The 20,927-nt window shown below is 38.5% G+C and overlaps 1 protein-coding gene across 5 annotated transcripts in view; it reads left to right on the top strand.

Moving 5' to 3' along the window:
* FTO (FTO alpha-ketoglutarate dependent dioxygenase) overlaps positions 1 to 20,927 on the top strand; it is a 412,384-nt gene that overhangs the window by 85,750 nt on the left and 305,707 nt on the right. For all 5 annotated transcript variants that reach the window (XR_007514647.1, XR_007514648.1, XM_049864193.1 and 2 more), the window contains exon 2: positions 17,996 to 18,073. Coding sequence is in view for 3 of the 5 variants with exons in the window: in XM_049864193.1 (XP_049720150.1) it covers positions 17,996 to 18,073 (78 nt within the window). In the remaining 2 variants the exon portion in view is untranslated. The remainder of the gene's footprint in view (positions 1 to 17,995; positions 18,074 to 20,927) is intronic.

Below are 20,927 nucleotides of genomic sequence, written 5' to 3' on the forward strand. Positions count from 1 at the left end.
AAAAATAAATAAATAAAATGAAGGCTTGTAGACGGAACTTGGCCCACAATATATATTTCTAAAATTTAATATGAATACATGTTCCATTACTTCCTATGTCTTTTACCCACTTGCTTTGTTCATTCAACTGTCTGCATTCTGATGGCATTTGAGTTCAGGATTCAGGTTCTTTATGATCAGTGGTTTTTCAACCTGATTGATCATTGCTTCACCTTGGGAGCTTCAGAAACATTTGCACACAGCCATGCAGACCTTACCCGTGGAGATTCTGAATCCCTACGGCCAGGGTGGGACATAGGGAACTGTACCGAAAAGCGGTACCTCCCCAGGCAGGCGTAATGAGCAGTCAGGTCTGGCTGGATGGGTGAGTGTTGAGCATCAATATTTGGTTTCTGTAGTAATAGAATCTTCATCTTCTCAAAGATTTCTATAGTCTTTTCAGTAAATAGCTCTGTTGCATAGGGCTCTGCAAAGTTAAATAGGGTGCTTGCTCTCTGTACTCTTACACTCTGAAAATTTCTTGAAATCATGTGGACAAATGAATGCTGAACATCAACAAATAATACTTTTTTGGTATTACTCTGGTAGTATTCCCATTTGGCTTTCCTTGTGTGTGGGTTAGCTCTTTAACTGGATTCAGCATATAAAATGAGTATGGATTGGTTTCATGGTGATTTTCAAGAGTGAATACTTTTTTTGTGGAACAAGAGAGATGGATTTGTGGTTTTCCAGGATTTCTTTTTCCTGATTTGGCTGAAAGATGACCAGGGATATCTTAGCAGGCCTGAAAATAGGTGAGCTGTCAAGGTGTTGGCAGTGATAGGCTCCTCTGGGTGGGACTCAGGGCGTCCTACCAGCGAAAAAGACACTAGGCTTAAATGATTTCACATTCAAGCTTTACTTATTATAATTGCTCCGAGTGCTAAATGGAGTGTGACGGATCTAACAGGTAATTGCCAAGTAGGCTTCATTACCAGACATTGAATAGATAAATGACGTTCCTTATGTTAGAAAACAAAGCCAAACTAAAGAAAGAAAAAGGATCTATTTGGAGTTAGGGTTCAGATATTACAGATGTGGTTACATATATCAAAACTGTTCCAGCGTATCAGTTAGCTCAGCTCAGTCACTTCCGTCAGGGAGGCGGAAGGTGTGTAGGAGCAGCGAGGGAGGGGAAGCTGGGAGGGACTGTGGTTCATGAGAAACTAGAAAAGGGATTAGGATTGATAAACTAATTTTTTTCTTATAAGAGTCGTGAATCTTAAGTAACCATAACTACCTGTGTTAGGGCTGAGATTTTTGACATTATCATAGCCTATATGTTATTTGGAAACCCTGGTGGCATAGTAGTTAAGTGCTACGGCTGCTAATCAAAGGGTCGGCAGTTCGAATCCGCCAGGCGCTCCTTGGAAACTCTATGGGGCAGTTCTACTTTGTTCTCTAGGGCCGCTGTGAGTCGGAATCGACTCGACGGCACTGGGTTTGGTTTTTTTTTGATATGTTATTTACGTGGGCAGTAGTGGTTCAGTGGTAGAATTCTCGCCTTCTATGCGGGAGACCTGGGTTTGATTCTTGGCCAATTCACCTCTCGCATGGCTGCCACTGGTCTCTCAGTGGAAGCCTCTGTGTTACTATGATGATGAACTGGTTTCAGCAGAGCTTCAAGGCTAAGACAGACTAGGTAGAAGTCCTGGCAGTCTACTTCCAAAAACCAGTCAATGAAAACCCTGTGAGTCACAACAGCATTGTGCATGAGGCCACCATGAGCCGGAGGGGGCAACTTGATGGCGGCTAACAACAACAGGGAAACCCTGGTGGCATAGTAATTAAGAGCTATGGCTGCTAACCAAAGGTCAGCAGTTCAAATCCACCAGGTGCTCCTTGGGAACTCTATGGGGCAGTTCTACTCTGTCTTATAGGGTCACTATGAGTCAGAATCGACCCGATGGCATGGAGCTTACATTCTAGTGAGAGAGACCAAAAATAAGTAAAAATACATAAAGAGAATATCAGACAGTTACTGGGGTAGGGATGCTGCTTCTGATGGGATATCCAGGATTGGGCCAGTTTGGGAATGGATTGATGATAAAGAGATAGTCATGCAAAGCTGGGAGGAAAAGTATGTTTAAGGCATAGAAAGAGGCCTGTGCGACTGGAGAATGGCAAATGAGAAGGAGACTTGCTCTGAGATGAAGCTGGAAAAGTAGGCTGGGGCTAGATCATGATAAGAGTTTAGATCTTCTGCTACATGCAGAGGGAGCCATTAAGAAGGCTGAAGACTTTAAGCTGATTTCCTTTTTAAAGAGGTTGCTCTGGCTGCTGTAGAGAACATAGCTTAGGTAGGAGACACGAAGAAGACCAGGAGGAGGCTACTGGAGCATGGTAGGTGAGAAATGGTGATAGCCGCTCCAAGAGGGTAGCAGTGGACATGGAGAGAAGTGGATGGATTTTGAATGTATTTTGGAATAGAGAAAATTGTTAATAGTCTCAGAGGCTTTTATGAGAAAGAAGTTGATACACACATACTTTTTTCATGATGAACCTTCTTTAAAAATGTTCGTTGGATTATGAGATTCTTGTCCATGAATAAGAAAACGCCTCTTTTTAAACTACAGCGAGTAGGAGAGGAGAGAGTGAGCTCTGTGCTACTCAGGGTGGCGCTGCTCTGGTTCCAGATGTTTGACAGCATGGCTTCCAGACAGAATGGCAAAACACACTCTGCATCTTTTGGCAGATCAGAGCATAATGAAAATAAAATCAGAAAATTCAACTCTGGCCTTTGAATGAAATAGGATTCAGAAGAGATGATCTCAAATCTAGTTTATGAGATAATGTACTTTCTTATAAGCACAAACCTCAGTTATGCATTTAGAGTGTCTGATTTATTATTCTGGATTCTTTTGACTGCTGTGAATTCCGTGATCCACTTGGATAGTCTCTGTTACCGTGAAGTTTTAATAGTTAACAGTCAGAAATGGAGTGGAAGAACATAAAAGCAAACTGAAATGCTAATAGCTGGTACTCTGGAACGATTCACTTGAAGCTGATTACTCCTGCCGTAATGTTGGACCGTAAGCTAGCAGAGGGGCCAGAAGTGTAATTTAAGCATTGGTTCTTTAGAAACATCACCCTTTAAAAAGCACATACCTTTAGCTTCCAGGGCAGCAGCGTTTGCTTTTCAACCTGAGTGCCTTTGTTGGGGGAGCTTGCGGTTTGTACCATCACCTTAAGGACCAAAGGGAAAAGTCAGGTGAAAATGGCTCAAACGTTGGATGAGGCAAAGCAATGAGGTTCCTCTTAATGGAAAATGCAACCAGTGTTTGTTAGCTTATTTTGGTAGGCATAAAATAACCCTGAGAGGGACTCTAGGTAGAGGTCATCTACTTCCACTCATTTTGCAGATAAGAAAACTAAGGGTTTGTCTGACTTCAAACACTAAGCATAGATGTACCAGTTGGCCCAAGTTAAATGGGGCAACTGGAATTAAAACAAACAAACAAACAAACCAAAAAACACTTTATTTCTTTTGGTTAGGTTTCAGAGGAGTAGTTTTCGGTAGGAAACCTGATTGTTCACCTCAGACTAACTCATAGTTTCAGCTGATTAAATTTGAGACCTAGTGTTGAACAGAATGGGGCATGACGTTGCTAAGAACGGATGAGATTAAGGTCATGTTAGCAGGTGAAATTTTTTTCTAAGCTTCCAAGTTTTTTTTTCACTTTTTAAAATTTCATCCTCAAGTCTAATACATTTACCTACTCAAATAAACACCTTTCATCTTGGACTGTATAGTATGCCCTACCAGAGTAGGTGGGTCAAATGAAATTATAGTTAAATCAAGCCAATAAATATAATTTCAGAGATAAGGAAAATGAGTCTAGACTCCATGGTGAGTGGTGGAGGTTCTGACAAATCAAGAACTCTGAAGTATTCGTTGTTGCTGCTTTACAGAAGAGTAAAACCAGAAATGTGTTACAGTGAGTCCATGTGATTGCACAATTCCAGGGCTGGCCCCTTGCTTCCTGTCCTACTGAAGTCAGTCTCCGTCCTTCACTTAGCTGCCATATTGCAGATATTTAGAAAGACCATGCTTTTGTTTAAGAGTAGCAAGATTGGTATGAAGATCAATAAGAAAAAAGCAAAATGGGCTATATTCTCTCCTAGCAAGTGATGTTTTATCAGCATTTATATAATATTTGCCCTGAATTAGGAATAAAAAGAAGATATTTCTGAGTTTAGGAAATTATGTGATGGATCTTCTTCAAATTCAAGCCTTAACTAAAACCCAAAAACCCAAACCTGCTGCCATCAAGTCGATTCCGACTCATAGCAACCCTATAGGACAGAGTAGAACTGCCTCATATGGTTTCCAATGAGCGTCTGGTGGATTCGAACCGCCGACCGTTTGGTTAGCAGCCATAGCTCTTAACCACTATGCTACCAGGGTTTCCTAACCTCCTGTTCTTCTTTCCACCTCCTTGGCCATGTACTCTTCTACTTTAGATACAAAATTGACTGTATTTATGCTGAACCTCTATGACCATTTCCGTGTCTTTTTGGATTATGTTTGGGACCGACACCTCTGCTTCATTTTCTTTAGTCTCAGGGGTCAGTTGCCTGCTGGCGAGTAGGGAGACTTTGAGGAAGTGTCTCTCACTTGTACATACACTATGCTCTGTCACTAAGTGTGCAAAGACATTGTAGTTTCCCTTTCAAACATATCGTATAAGAACCAGGTACACGTGTAAATTAATCACATGCCAAATTTCATTTTGGAAGTTAAATATTTTATCTTAAGATTATAATATATTTTCAGAGCTGTAATATATTGCAGTGATAAAAGCTTTCTTAAAATCTTTTGTTTGAAAGGTTTAAACTTTAAAATTGTTAATTATTGCCTCTGTTTTGTGTATGTGTCTGTATGTATACATAGATGATATGTGTGTATATGTGTGTATGCGTGTGTACAAACATATTCTCTGAAGTGCTTTGTGTGCCAGATTTCAGCCTGGGTTGAATTTTCTAGATGAGAGAGAGCCTGCAGATGGAACCATGGGCATGACCTTGTGTGTAGTCTGACTAGCAGACAGACCTGTAGTGAACCGCAACATGAGCTTAAGATCTGTAAAATACTTCAGGGAACGTAGGCAAAAGCATTTTTTTTCCCCCTCATGAGCTAGGTGGTTCTCCCAAAGCAGCAAGCACTACTTGTCTTTTCAGAGAGCTGTCATGGAGCTGTAAGGCCCTTTGTGGTTTACAGTTAATGTGAGTAGGGTTCCTCTGTACCCTCTTCTAGAAAAACTTTACAGTACTCTTGGAATTTGATGAAAGTTTCATAACTTTGAAGCTAGGAAAAGCTCTCATTTCTGATTAAGCAGTTGTTAACATTTTCCTGGTCTAATTCCACAATGCCAAGAAATCATACACGGTTGCCCTATTTGGAGAACAGTATGTGGCCTCAGACATTTAAGATCATATCTAGTTTAGAAATCATGTCAACTGTATATATGTGTTTTTGGTCTTTTTTTTTTTTTTCCCAGCCTCCCTGAACTTTTTGATTGCCTCAAATTTGCCACGTCCTTTGTTTTTTTTTCTCTTTCTGATCTTTGCACATATTATTCATAGTATCTGGAATATTTTTGCCCACCTTTCCCTTTGCTTGGATGACACCTACTGAGTTTTAGTTCTCAGCTCACATATAACTTCTTCTAGAAAGCTTTCTTTGAGAGCTCCCTATTCTGCCTTTTAAGTTAGGTGCTGCAGTACTACTCTTTGCTTCCTGTGTCATGGAACTAACTTCCTGTGTTTGATTATAATTTGCTTGTTTGTCTGACACGTCTATGTATTGAGTTCCATGAAGGCAGGAACCACATCTGTTTTGATCACTATTGTCTTCATGGAAACCCTGGTGGCAAAGTGGTTAAGCGCTATGGCTGCTAACCAAAAGGTCAGCAATTTGAATCCACCAGGTGCTCCTTGGAAACTCTATTAAGTGGTTCTACCCTGTCCTAAAGGGTCGCTGTGATTTGGAATTGACTCGACGGCAACGGGGCTATTGTCTTCATGGGTCATGGATCTCAATAGAAGCAGGGGCTGGAGAGTGGATCTTTAGGTTTAAATAAACATTCCCAGTGTATTGTAATGAGCAGCCTGGGCTTGGCAGACAAAACATGTGAATTAAAATCACACCTCTGGCATTTAACAGCTTTGTGATCCTGAGTCAGTTATTTTCTCTGTCTTAGTCTTGATTTTCACTTCTGTAAAATGGGGATAATGCTACCTGCCTTGTCATCATAAGGTTTTTCTAAAGGTTAAAAGAGTTAGCATAGATAAAAGTGCCGGATATAATAAAGAAGTATTAATGAGATGTGGGAGAAGGAACAGTGGAATGGAACGCCAACATTTTTAGTCTTGCTGGTGATGGCATCACCTTAAGATAAAAAAACACAAGAGAAAACACATGCAGAAGATGAAACAGGATCCATGCCTCACACGATATACAAAACAAATTCAAAATGGATTAAGGACCTAAATGTGCAAACTAAAACCAAAAAATTCTTAGAAGAAAATGCAGGGGCAGTGCTGCCAGGCCTAGCTTTTAAGAATGGAATATCTACTATAATAACAAAAGCATAAGCAGCAAAAGACAAAATAAATAAATGGGACCTCATAAAAATTAAAAAATTTGTTCATCAAAAGACTTTACCAAAAAAGTGAAAAGACAAGCTACCAACTGGGAGAATATCTTCGGAAACCATATATCCAATAAGAATCTAATAACCAACATATATAAAACCTTGACACTTTAACAGCAAAAAGACAAATAACCCAATCATAAAATGGGCAAAAGACGTGAGTAGACATTTCACCAAAGAGGACATTCAAATGGCTACCAGACACATGAAATGATGCCCAATATCATTAGCCATCAGAGAGATGCAAGTCAAAACCACTGTGAGACACCATTTCACCCTGACTAGGATGGCTGTAAAAACAGGTGAACAGCTTTCTGTTACTCTCTGCTTTCAGCCAGGATCCATCTGACATCAGCAATGATATCCCTTGTTCCGTGACCTCTTCTGAACCGGGCTTGAATTTCTGGCAGTTCCCTGTCAATGTATTGCTGCAGCTGCTTTTGAATGATCTTCAGCAAAATTTTACTTACTTGTGGTATTAATGGTATTGTTCGATAATTTCTGCATTCAGTTGGATCACCTTTCTTTGGAACAGGCATAAACATGGATCTTTTCCAGTTGGTTGGTCGGGTAGGTGTCTTCCAGATTTCCTGGCATAGACAAGTGAGCACTTCCAGCGCTGCATCCGTTTGTTGAAACATCTCAATTGGTATTCTGTCTGTTCCTGGAGCCTTGTTTTTAGCCAATGTCTTCAGTGTAGCTTGAACTTCCTCCTTCAACGCCATTGGTTCCTGATCATCTGCTACCTCCTGAAGTGGCTGAAGGTCAACCAATTCTTTTTGGTACAGTGACTGTGTATTCCTTCCATCTTTTGATGCTTCCTGCATTGTTCGATAATTTCCCCATAGCATCCTTTACTGTTGCAACTTGAGGCTTGAATTTTTTCAGTTCTTTCAGCTTGAGAAATGCCAAGCATGCTCTTCCCTTTTGGTTTTCTAACTCCAGGTCTTTGTATACGTCATTATAATACCTTACTTGTCTTCTCGAGCTGCCCTTTGAAATCTTCCATTCAGGTCTTTGATGTCATCATTTCTTCCATTCACTTTAGCTACTCAGCGTTCAAGAGCAAGTTTCAGAGTTTCTTCTGACATCCATTTTGGTCTCATCTTTCTTTTCTTTCATTTTAATGAAATCTTGCTTTCTTCATGTGTGATGTCCCTGATGTCATTCCACAACTCGTCTGGTCTTCAGTGATTAGTGTTCAACATGTCGAATCTATTTTTGAGATGGTCTCTAAATTCAGGTGGGGTATACTCAAGGTCATACTTTGGCTCTTGTGGACTTCTTCTAATTTTCTTCAGCTTCAACTTGAACTTGCATACGAGCAATTGATGGTCTGTTCCACAGTCAGCCCCTGGACTTGTTCTGACTGGTAATATTGAGTTTTTCCTTTGTCTCTTTCCACAGATGTAGTCGAGCTGATTCCTGTGTATTCCACTTGGCGAGTACTGTGTGTATAGTTGCCATTCATATTGTTTAAAAAAAGGTGTTGATGTACTGCTGCAGCTGCTTTTGAATGATCTTCAGCAAAATTTTACTTGTGTGTGATATTAATAATATTGTTTGATAGTTTCCTCATTTTGTTGGATCACGTTTCAGCAAGATCCATTCATCTGTTCTGTTGAAAGGTGATCCAACAGAACAGATGAATGGATAAACAAAATATGATACATACATACAATGGAATACTGTTCAGCCAGTAGGAGAAATGAAGTCTTGATACATGCTATACTATGGAGAGGGCTTGAAGACATTATGCTGAATGAAATAAGTCAGTCTCAAAATGCTGACACATTGTGGAGATTGCAACTTATGTCACAAAGCAATACGTGTATAAAGTTTTATATGACAGATTAACTTGAGCTGTGATCTTCCATCTAAAGCAGAATAAAGAAAAAAATATTTTAAAACATACAGAAAAGTGGAAAAAACTGTTCTGTGAATACCTGTATACCTATCACTTAGATTCTATGATGGTTGTTAGGGTTATCGGAGTACTCAGAATTGTAATTGTTTTAAGATACGGTTTACTGATAATAAAACTTTTTTTTTTTTTTGCTTTAAAAAATAAAATAATTGCTAAGTAACTTATTTTAAAGGTTTTTTTTTTTTTTTTTTTTTTTTTTAACTTCACTGCAAGGCAAAACTAATAATTGGCATAACTGTTTGTAGCGGCCATGAGATTTTCTTTGTCCATTAAAGTAATGTATCATGTCTTGTGTAATTCATTTGTGGCTACATGAGGGGAAGTATTTAATGTCTGACTATGCAGCATTCCCTGTGGCAACAGCAGAGAGCCAGAGACGGACAATAGAGAGCAAAAGATTATTAAAGGGACAGTCATTGGGATCACTTACTGATGTCTTTACTGCAACATCATGTGCCTCTTCTTTTCCATGGAAGATTGTTTGATCATGGTTTAATGGTTAAAGCTTTGCAAAATTACTAAGAAATCAGACTTCATACTGGTCCAAGTGTTATTATTTACAGCTGGACCAATTCTAAACTGGGTAAAACACTTGGTGAAACTCACTGAGCCCTGTGTTGTGACTTTTGAGCAGACTCTCAAGGTATAAAATTTCAAGGTGGAAAGTTCCCTGAAGATTGAAATATGATTGAGAGAATTTGGCTTTTTCATCTGAACAGGTGTAGCCAAGAGGAGGGGTTTTCTCCTCCTGGAAATGTCAAGGGGTATGTTATTAGGACCTTGGAAAATGTAGGTACAATGGCAACGAAGGAGTTTTCATTAACTCTGTTATGTTTCATTTCTGATTGGGAATAGCGTTGCCCTCTTCTTGTAGTTGCTTACGGTATCGTGGACAGTATTTTGATTGTGAAGGAAGATCTTGGATAAGTGGTTTTCTCTGTTTTCAGGAAATTATAGTTTAAAAGACCGTTATTCCTGATGAGGTCAAAAGAGTTAGAATTGTTCTGTCTGAGTCATTAGCCTGAGTAAAGGATCCAGCATTTATTTTCTGTTAAAGGTACTTATTGTTTTAATATTAATGTTATATTCTTCAGATGCGTAAATTGCCCTTCCCCCCAATATTCCAGTCCTTTTCATAATCACTCCCCAACCTTTGTTTTTTGGTTCTTTGCATCATAGGAATTTTTTTTTTGGGAAATCTTTCTCCCTTTGAAACTTGGACTGCATTCTTAAAATTTATGACTGTAAGTGGGAGTTTAAGACCAAGTTGCTGAGACAAATAGATAATAATGTTCAAATAATTATCTGAAGAGCTAAAGTATGTATTTTGTACCTGAGGATTTTATTTATTTTTAAAAAATTCCTTTAAAAGATCAAAGAATGCTATAGCTAGTTATGTGAAATACTGGGAAAGTATGAGTTATGGTAAAAGGGAGAGAATGTGCTGTCTTCAGAAGGGCATTTTAAAAGTGCTGGAAAATGTAGTGTTAGAGCTTCATGCAAGAGAGAGAAATTCCACTAGTGACCAAGTAGTTGCAAAGGTGCTCAAATAAGGGGATGAATGAAGAGGATTCTAACCAATCAACTTGCATAAAACCTAGATCCATTGTCTTTAAGGAAAAGATAACTACCCCAGGAAACGAGAGAACAGATGTGAACTGGCATTTCATAAAAGAACTATTGAAAATGCCAATAAACCTGAAAAGTTACTCAACCTGATTAAGAACTGAAGAAATGTAAATTAAAGTGTGAGATCCTTTTTTTTTTTTTTTTTTTTATCAGCTTGCCAAAGATGTAAAAGTTAGATAATAACTAGTGTTTGAGTATGTGAAGAAATGGGTGTTGTTTATTGATGGGCATATAAATTGATACCATTTTTCTGGAGGGCAATTTTGCAATATGAATCAAAAGTCTTAAAGAGTATACCTTTTGACCCAGTGAATCCCCTGCTAAGAATTGTTTTTCTAAAGAAATCATCTGCATCTTTTTGTCAAGATGGTTCAGTGGGCTCACATTTGTGAATGCCTTCTGATTCAAACACATAGCAATGAGAGATAACACATTAAAAGAAAAGAAAAAAGACATAGCTGGGCTCACAAATAGCATATTGTTGTGGACCAGAAAGAAAAGTAAACATAAAAGGATAAACTGGGTTGAAGCCATGGTTCTGTAAGAGCTCCAGGTGTGGAAACAAAAGTGGCAATTCTGAGTTTAGTTCCTGTGTGGTGATAGGGACTAAAAGTTTACCACTGGAGATGGGGCTATTACTAGTCTCACTGCTTGAAACCAGCAGCGGGGGTAAAGCTCTACACTTCATAAAAGGAAACTGAAAAAGGCTACCATGTGGGGCTATCACTTTTATGAAGTTGTGAGTTTTGAGAGGCAGGAGAAGACAAATACAACTTCAAGAATAGAAATTGAATCAGGCTGCTTGCTTGCAGAATTTAATGGGCAGAGAATGTGATGCCCCAGATCACCGTTATGTGAGACTTGGCCTTGGACCGGTGAGAAAGGTGAGCACAGATGGAAGGAGAGGTGGGAAAAAGCCAAAAGAAAGACAGAAAAAACCTTTCACTCAGAATTAGCCTTCAAAGCACAATACCAAAATAATTGAAGAAAATAAATTTTGAGAAAGGTAGCTAACAAAATCAACATAAATTTTGAGAAAGGTAGCTAACAAAATCAACAATGAGAACATGAATACATTCCAGATGAGATTAATTTTATAGACAAGTCAGTCAAAGACTAAAGTAGGCATGCTCAAAATACTCAGAAGGTTAAATGAAAGCATCATATTGATAAAAATGACATTTTAAACAAAACAAAACATGCCAAAATGGAACATGAAAAAGAACAAGTTACAAATTTTGGACATGCAAAATGTAGTCATATTGAGTCATAATATAGATGAGTGAACTTCAAAATGAATACAGTTGAAGAGAATTGGTGAATTGGAAGAGAGTTCTGAGGAATTCATCCAGATTGTAACATAAAGAGATGAAATATTTAAAAGAAATAAAGAGCAGTTAGGACAGTTAGAGAATAGATTTAGAGGTTCCAGCATATGTCTAACAGGAGTTTCAGAAAAAGAGAATAAGGTCATGATGGAGAAGCAATATTTGAAGAGCTAAGAATTGAGAATTTTCTTTATTTGAAAAAGATATGTGCCTTCAGATACTTTGAGTAGTATCATCATGGTACTAAGAGTATCTGAGGACTCATCATGATACTACTCAGGGTATCTGAGAACTCAGCAAGATACTACTCAAAGTATCTGAGGATTCATCATGATACTACTCACAGTATCTGAGGGCTTATCATGATACTACTCACAGTATCTGAGAACTCATCTTTTTCAAATAAGGAAAACTCTTAATTCTTAACCCATCAAACCCATTGCATCTCAATTCTTAGCTCTTCAAATATTGCTTCTCCATCATGACCTTTATTCTCTTTTTCTGGTACTCCTATTAGATATATGTTGGAGCCTCTCAGTCTATCCTCCAACTCTCCTAACTGCTCTCTATTTCTTTTAAATCTTACATGTCTTTATGCTGCAATCTGGATGAATTCCTCAGAACTTCTTCTAATTCACCATTTCTCTTTTTAATTGTATTCATTCTAAAAGAAATCTTAATAGACATGACAAAGAATGCAGATCACCTACAAAAGAAAGATTCTTATTAGCAATAACAGATGCTAGGAGACAACAGAAAAATAACTTAAAACTGCTGAGGGAAAATTATGGTTAATATGGAATTTTAAACTCAAGTAATCTTTGATTCCTTAGTGAGAAAAATATATTTTCAGACGTAAAAATACTAGGAGAGTTACCATCCATGAAACCTCACTGGGATTGTCAAAAGGAAAAGTGAATCCAGATGGAAGGTTTTTAATAGAAGAAACAAGGTTGAGTACGGAAATTGATAAAATGTTGGGAAAACTCACATTACCATTGATTAAAAATACTAATTTTTTGTTTTAAAATAAATATAAAGCTAAACTCTAGATAACAGTAATCAATGAGGAGAATGCAGGAAAGGAAGACACAAAACTTGTGTGATCCAGTATTAAACCAAAAAACCAAACCCAGTGCTGTCGAGTCGATTCCAACTCATAGCAACCCTATAGGACAGGGTAGAACTGCCCCATAGAGTTCCCAAAGAGTGCCTGGTGGATTTGAACTTCCGAGCCTTTGGTTAGCAGCCGTAGCACTTAACCACTACGTCACCAGGGTTTCTGATCCAGTATTAGGGACACAGAAAAAGGGACATACTACTGACTATGGATTTCTGAAAATAATAAGAAAATGTGATACATTTGAGAACTTAGGTGAAATGGATGTATTTCTAGAAACATAAATTACTTAATTGCTTCAAGAAGGAATAGAAATCTGAAGAAAGCAATGAAATCAACTGAATGATAATCAAGTCTGTCCCCCAAAAGACAGCAGACCTTTTTATAGGCAGTATATAACAAACAGGTAATTCTCACCTTCTCTCTCACCCCTTTTAAAAAGTTTTATTGTAGTAAAATATACATAACAAAAAGTTTGCCGTTTTAATGATTATAAGTGTATAGTTGGTTACATTCGGCACGTTGTGATACCATCACCACTCTCCGTTGCCAAAAGTTTTACATCACCACAAACAGAAACTCAGTTCCCCTTCAGTTAACGCCTCCCCAGTCCCTTCTCCCCGCAGCCCCTGGTAATCACTAATATTTGTCTCCATACATTTGCCTATTCTAGATATTCTAGATATTTTTTATTCCAGATAGATTCTAGAATCTATTCTTTATTCTAGGTAGATCCTAGATAGAACATCTAGATATTTTAGGTATTTTACTGGGTTAGACATTTCATATAAGTGGAATTGTACAATATTTGTCCTTTTGTGTATGACTTACTTCAGTCAGCATAATGTTTTCGAGGTTCGTACATGTTGTATCATGTGTTAGAATTTAATTTCCCTTTCTGGTTGAATAATACTCCATTGTATGTATTTACCATGTTTTGTTTATCCATTCGTATGTTGATGAACATTTAGGTGGCTTGCACCTTTTAGGAAACCCTGGTGGTGTAGTGGTTAAGTGCTATGGCTGCTAACCAAAATGTCAGCAGTTTGAGTCTACCATAGAACTCCTTGGAAATTCTATAGAACAGTTCTGCTCTGTCCTATAGGGTCGCTATGAGTCAGAATCGACTGGACGGCAGTGGTTCTTACGAGTTTTGCACCTTTTGTCTGTTGTGAATGATGCTGCAGTGAACACTGGTTTACAAGTACTGAGTCTCTGCTTTCAAGTCTTTGGGGTACATACCTAGGAGTAGAATTGCTGTGTCATATGGTAATTCTATTTTTAACTTTTTGAGGAACCACCAAACTATTTTCCATAGTGCTGTACCACTTGACATTCCTAACAGCAATGTGTAAGGGTTCTGATTTCTCCATATCGTTGCAAACACTTGTTAGTTTTCATTTTTTTGGTAATAACTGTGTATTTATCTTTACCATGTCATATTCTCAGTGAGAATAGGAGAGGGAATGCTGAGCTGGTTGAAATGGTTGAAGTGATTGTTTTTTTTCTTTTATTTAAAGGAAATATAAGTATATATGAAATATTTGTGTCTTCCTTAGTGAGGCCTGCTTTACCACTCATGCCTTGCTAAAGGACTAGGTCAATTTTTCGACTTAGTATTTGAAGTCTTCACAAGATCACATAATTATATTTACCCTGAAAACTCATTAGCCTTTATTTGTGATTGTGTTTTGAAAAGACTCAGCGAAATTAAATGTGTATTGAAACTGACTAAACATGATGTATAGTTTAAAAAGCATTGTGTGGAAAATGACAAAGGGGTAAGAATAAGAGCAGTTAGTAGCACAAGCCTGAAGAGACAGAGTGGGAGGAGAAATACAGCACCTCATCTGTAGGTGAGATACACCTTCACATTGTGAGTTCACGTTGTGAGTCGTCGCCAGTTTGATGTTGTCATGCATTTGCCCTACGACTCTCAAGCCAAATCTCTCTTTGACAAGCTATGCAAGCTCAGATACAGCTTAACTTTTCATAGTGAGGCAGAGGCGTAGGGTTAGAGTAAATTTTCTGACATCCAGTTACAAACTTTATGGTTTGGAATTACACAGTGTTTTGGGGAAGGTCTTACACCCCTTTTCCTTGTTGGAAGCTGTGGCAGTGGGCGGCAGCCCACGTGGATGGGTCTTCAAATGCTCCTCCTGCCAGGGGGGAGAGCCAAGGTTTTGAGCTCTCTCTCTGGCTTTCTCTGTGGCATTTGTGAGCAGCTTGATGTATTTGACATGACTGTGACAGCAAAGAAGCGCCTGAGCAGAGCAGCGTGCTGCAGGGCCCAGCTGTGTGGATTTATCTGTATGTCAGGCCGAGGAGCAGCAGTTAGCCAGCTCTGACAGTCAAACGCTAGCTCCTTCAACTTCCACTCCACAGTGCATTTTAATGTTGTGTGTGTTTACCAACTGCTTGGCATTTGACATAGACAAAGAAATTGTCAGAGCTGTTGCCCTACGCCTTTACTCTGTAGTGTGCTAGTCTGTGATATTCTCTCAAATAAATGGTTCATTGTACATGAACAAAAGTGTGCATTTTCCAGACCCAAACCAAAAATTATATGCTCTTCAACCTTATACTGAGTTCCATGTTAAGGATTAATAGCCTTGACTTTGCCGTAAAAATTGCCGTTCCACTTAGATTCTTTTTATAAGAAAGCTGAATTAAAAATTGTGACTAGGTATTATGTTTGCATAGTTCCTAAATCAAAACAATATAAAATAAAGATTAATAGCCTTGACTTTGTTTTTTTCTTTAAAGCTGTTCTGTTTAGATTCTTTTTATAAAAAACTAAATAAAAATTCTGAATATGTAATATGTTTATGTAGTGCAAACATCAAAACAATATAAAATGGAATGTTTGGAGTCGTTTTGCTCCCATCCTTGTCTCCATCTGTTCCTTTTCCAGCTCCATCCCTGGCAGAGAACTACTTTATTACTGTGTCACTTGCCCCTTCTGTCTCTCTGTGCAGATGGAAGCAGCTGTGAATATCTGTGTTACTTTTCCCTCTTATTCTTTACTTTTTCACTTGCCCATGTATCCTGGATGGAGGGCCTTTTATTTCATTAACAGGTTCCTCATCCTTGTTGACTGTCGCTGTTGCGTTGTGTTTCACTGTGTGGCTGTAACGCAGTTTTTTTCATTTCCCCTGTGGGTGGACACCTGTGTTGTTCCCCTTCTTTTTTTGTTTATTGAACTAAAATTCATGTATCATGAAATCCACCCTTAAAAGTGTACAATTCAGTGGTTTTCAGTGTGTCCAGGCTTTTGTTCTACAAATAGCGATGCACTGAGTAACCTTGTGCATATATTCCTTTGAACATGGTGCCAGTATATCTGTAGAAGAAAGCTTCAGAAGTGGGATTGCTGGGTCAAAGTGAATTTTGATGGGAATTGCCAGTTGCCCTCCATAGGGATTGTACTGTTTTGCAGTCCTGACAGCAAAGTATGAGAGGGCCTGTTTCCCCATAGTTTTGCCAGGAATGACTTTGCCTTTTTATCAAGCAATTTTAAGCTATTTTAATTGCTTTATAAAAGCAATTTATAGCCAATTTTTCAAATTTTGATTTTCATATCCAATGTAATTGAATATTGATTCTTGATTGGCTTCACCAAGGTAAACATGACTAAAACTTCTTTTTAAGTTAATAATTTGCAATTTGTCTTGTCATTTAATTGGTAAATTGCAAGTAGTGAATGTTGATGTACACACCAGGCTTGGTTCAGCTTTGTGGTCTTAAGTTGGATACTTTTTCAACCTGTGTTTTTCTCCTGTCACATGGATATAATGATGTTCACAATATTAAAATGAAAAATTTTCAGTGGAGACAGATTATTTATATCCTGCTTGCTCTATAGTAGAACATTCTTACAGAATTTTATTCTTTTGATATAGCCTTCTAAGTTACAGTGTTGTATACCGTTTGATGCTCCGGGCCTGAACTGAGATGCTAAGAGGTTGTTTTTGCAATAATTTAGCTGAAGCATTAATTATAAGCAGAGTTCCTGCCTTCATTGGTATCTGTTGACCTTTGGGACAGATCAGTTGCTGTTTAATCTGACTTGGGTGGAGTATATAATTCCTTTCCGGAATCCATCCCTCTGGCACCTCCTTATGCACAGGTTAGCTTTGTCGGTGGATTCTCATGAAGAGATCTAAAGGTGATCTTTATAAGGTGGAGCCATTTCAAGGTTGGAGACATCACTGCTTTTAAGGATGACTTAAAAATTTTTTTTTTTCTTTTGCATTTACAAATTTTCTGGTGCTTTGTGCCTATAGAAAGGATGGAGAACAAGTGAAAGATTCATAGGAAAAAGAAGGCTTCACTGAGCTTGAAGGGAAAATTGAGGTTTAGATTTTGACTGCAGTAGTCATGGAGGTGTATAAACGTGCACATGTGTGCCTAGACATAGCATTTGTTCTTTCTGTGCCCCAAATAACGGCTAATGCTGAAAACAGATAATCCAGTTAACCAATTAATTGTCTGAACTAATGGTGTGTGAATTATAGTTACCATTACAAGTCTTTGAAAAAAATCCCTCGGAAGGAGGGAGTCACCTTATATGCATTTGATTCCTTATAAAATACTATATAACATAGTTACTTTGTTTGAACATTACAGACCTATTTGGGGAAGCCATAGAAGTCTGAGATGGCCTCACAGAAGCTGTGGATGCTTACAGTGGTTTCTTGGTAGAATTAGAAAAGAAGCAAAGATGTTTAATACAGATTTAATAATTATCCTAGAGATCAAAGATTGCTTTAAAAAAGCAATACTGTAAGTGAATATGATCTCCAGTGAATGTTTACAGGATGAGGAAAACTTTCAAACATCCTAATGTCATACAAGTGGGTACTTGTGGCTTGGGTTGGTATTTCCAGTGATAGCATCATAGAAGGATTCAAAAACTACTGTGTCTCAAACTGCTTATATAGACTGGAAGATTTGCTCTGGAAAACTATTAGATGACTTAAACGGTGACACTAGTGATGAAAAAGATCGTGAGGTCAAAGATACATGTCAAGAGTTTACGTCAAATTATCTCATGAAATGAGAGTGAATAAAATCAGTATTTCTAAATTAATGTTTCACATAATATGTAATTTAAGATGTGTGTAATTAATATATATTATAATTGGCTTTTGACTAATTTGTATGTCTAAAAGTATATATTCGAGTTGACTAAGTTATTTTGGTATTTCCTCCATTGAAAAGGTAAGGGGATGTCTTAAACATTTTGGGTTACTTTATTTATATTCAGTCATATGTAAATATTATTTTTAAACAGAAACTGAGGCTTCTTGAAGAACTTGAAGACACATGGCTTCCTTATCTGACCCCCAAAGATGATGAATTCTATCAGCAGGTAAGCTATTTTAATATTTTTATCAATCTGTAGTGATACACTTAGCAGAGATACTGAGATAGTGAACCCCAGAGGTAATCTAGTCCGATCCCTCATTTTATCTGTGAGGAAACTGTGATCGAAAGAGGTTCAGTGAGAGGTGAAATGACCTGATCCGATTATCCATCCAGGACTTCTCATCACCTAGAAAGCACATAAACTCACAGTCTGCCTTCTGCTGTGAACTTCGTGCTTTAGCATAGTGGACTGTCTTTAGTTCCTCAGGTGTTCCATGCAGTTTCCCATTTCCTTGCCTCTGCTATGTTGTTTGTTTTGCCTAGAATATCCTTTTGCCCCTTATCCTGTTACCAGATGGCTAATTCTGCAAGAGTTCACCTAACGTCACCTCCTTTGCGAAAACTTCCCCATCTGACCTAACCTTCTGTGCCACTTGTACCTTGTAAACACCTCAATGTACCATCTATCATGTTGTATTACATTTATAGGATTCTGTATCTGTCCTCCTCAGTTAGTTCTCAGGTGGTGCAAATGGTTAAGTGCTCAACTACTAGCCAAAAGGTTGGTGGTTTGAACCCACCCAGAGGTGCCTTGGATAATAGGCCTAGCGATCTGCTTCTGAAAGGTCACAGCCTTGAAGACCTTATGGGGCAGTTCTATCTCCCACACATGGGGTCGCCATGAGCCGGAATTGACTGGATGGCAGCTAACAACAACACCTTTAAATTACACATGACAAAAGTCCAAATCAAACTCCTCGTGGCAAAAAAAGGAAATTTGTTACTTAGATGTCTAGGTTGTGTCATGGCTAAATCCAGCTTCTCAAAAGATGTTATATGATCAGTTTTTCTCTGTTTCTTGGGTTGGTTTTCCTCTGTGTGACTTCATACTGAATGGGCTCTCACCTGACAGCGTAAGATGACTCTGCCAGCCCAAGGGATATGTGGTCTTTAGCATCTGGGGTCTTAGAAGGTGATGGTGATTTCCTTTTCCCTGGTTCCATCAGATTCTGTGGGAAATGATATGTTGGCCTGGTTAGAGTCATGTGCCCCTCCCCTAACCAGTCATTGTACCCAGAGGGCTGTGATGCTCTTGTTCACTTGACTTATTTCATGTACTCACTCTTAGAGTGAGGTTGCAATAGGGAGATTCCCACCCCAACTACATGGATTGCAAGTCAGAGATAGATGGTTTCTCCAAAGGAAGATGGAGTACTGTTACCAAAGACAGAGAGGAATACAAGCTGGACCAGCAAAACCAATACATCTTTACCTATTCTTTCCTACTGGAATGTAAGCTCCTTGGGGTGTAGGAATTGGGACATAACATCTTTGTATCTCCGGCACTTAGTATGCATTTGTATGTAGCATACTCTCAGTAACTGTGGAAGGAGATGAAAGTTCACCCATCTAGATTCCAGGTCTCTTGGCATCCAGTGTCTCTCACCTGCATTCTCATTAAATCTACAGTCTTTCACCTGATCAGCCCTCTTATGGGTGTGCTTAGTTTTCTTCTTTGGCTCTCTTTCTTGATCCTCCCATTCTTAATGCAGCATACTTTATAACCAAGACGTCAACCTGAGCCTGTCTACCCTGCTTCAGATCCTGCAATGGCTGTGTATTACCTGGCTCCGGGATTTCTAGCATCATCTCCTCCACTCTTCCACCATTTTACCTACGCTGGATTTTTGCAGTATCTCACATTAGCTATGTGGTTTCATATTTGGAGGACTTCTTGCTGCATCCTCTGCTGACATGCCTCCTTCTCCTTACTGGTCTCTTCTTCCCTGGTGAACTTCAGTGTTACCTGGTTGGAGCAGCTCAGTTGTCATCTCTCATGTGAAGCTCTCCTGACACCTCTACAGCCTAGAGAGTTGTCTCTGTTCCTTCTTATGTGGTCCTGTAGCACTTTATCTGTCCCTTTATCAGCACTTATCTTAGTTTATTGTAATCATCTCTGTGTATATTTATGGTCCTCATCCTCTGTGCCTTGTGTAGTGCCTGGTACCTAGCAAGTGCTTAATTAATTTGTTTGAATGAATGAATGCATATACGAATTAGTTTAAAAAGCAAGTTATATAAGTTTAGTATGATGTGAATTTTGTGTTTATACACAGTCACACCTCCCGTGGGAGGGAGCATGGCGAAAGGTCTCAAGGATATATACAGAAATGTTATATCCCAGGGTGGTGGGGCTTTCTCCTTTGAGCTTTTCTGGTTTTCAAATGATCTGTAATGAACATGTATTCTTTTGCAATCAGGAAAAAAAAAAAAAAAAATTAAAGTACCCTTAAGATAGGTGATCCCACAAAATGCAATCAGTTCTTAAATTCTTAACTAATATTTTCACAGATATAAGCCTCATGGTACATGATTACACGCATTGTTGTAAAGCAACTGCTGAGCTGTTTCAGCTTTTGTATCGTGAAAGTAGTACATGAAGAATCAAACACAAAAGGTTATCAGCCCACCTTGCTCTGAACCAGCCATACACTGGGGGATAAAAGGAAACCCAAATGCAAATAGAACAACTATCAAAGCTTCTCTTTCACGGTTCCAAGACCCACAGCAAACCCCGATACCAATATCTAATCACTTTAAGTGCACCTTATAACAAGGTTCTGTGCTTCAACAAAGCCTTAGTAAAAGTAAATCTGTTCTCCTAAAAGATGAAGTGAAAACACTTTTTAATGACATGAGTAAATAGAAAGTTCAGACCTGACATTAGGTCCCTTAAATAGTTCCTGGCCACAGGAATGCCAGTCCACTGCCAGTCATAAAAACACAAGACTTTCTGCAGCTTCCTTACTGAGTCTGGATCATCTATTGTTTATTGATTCCTGCAGTGTGCCAGGGAC

The sequence above is a fragment of the Elephas maximus genome, chromosome 21, assembly GCF_024166365.1.
Source record: "Elephas maximus indicus isolate mEleMax1 chromosome 21, mEleMax1 primary haplotype, whole genome shotgun sequence".
NCBI classification, from domain to species: Eukaryota; Metazoa; Chordata; class Mammalia; order Proboscidea; family Elephantidae; genus Elephas; species Elephas maximus.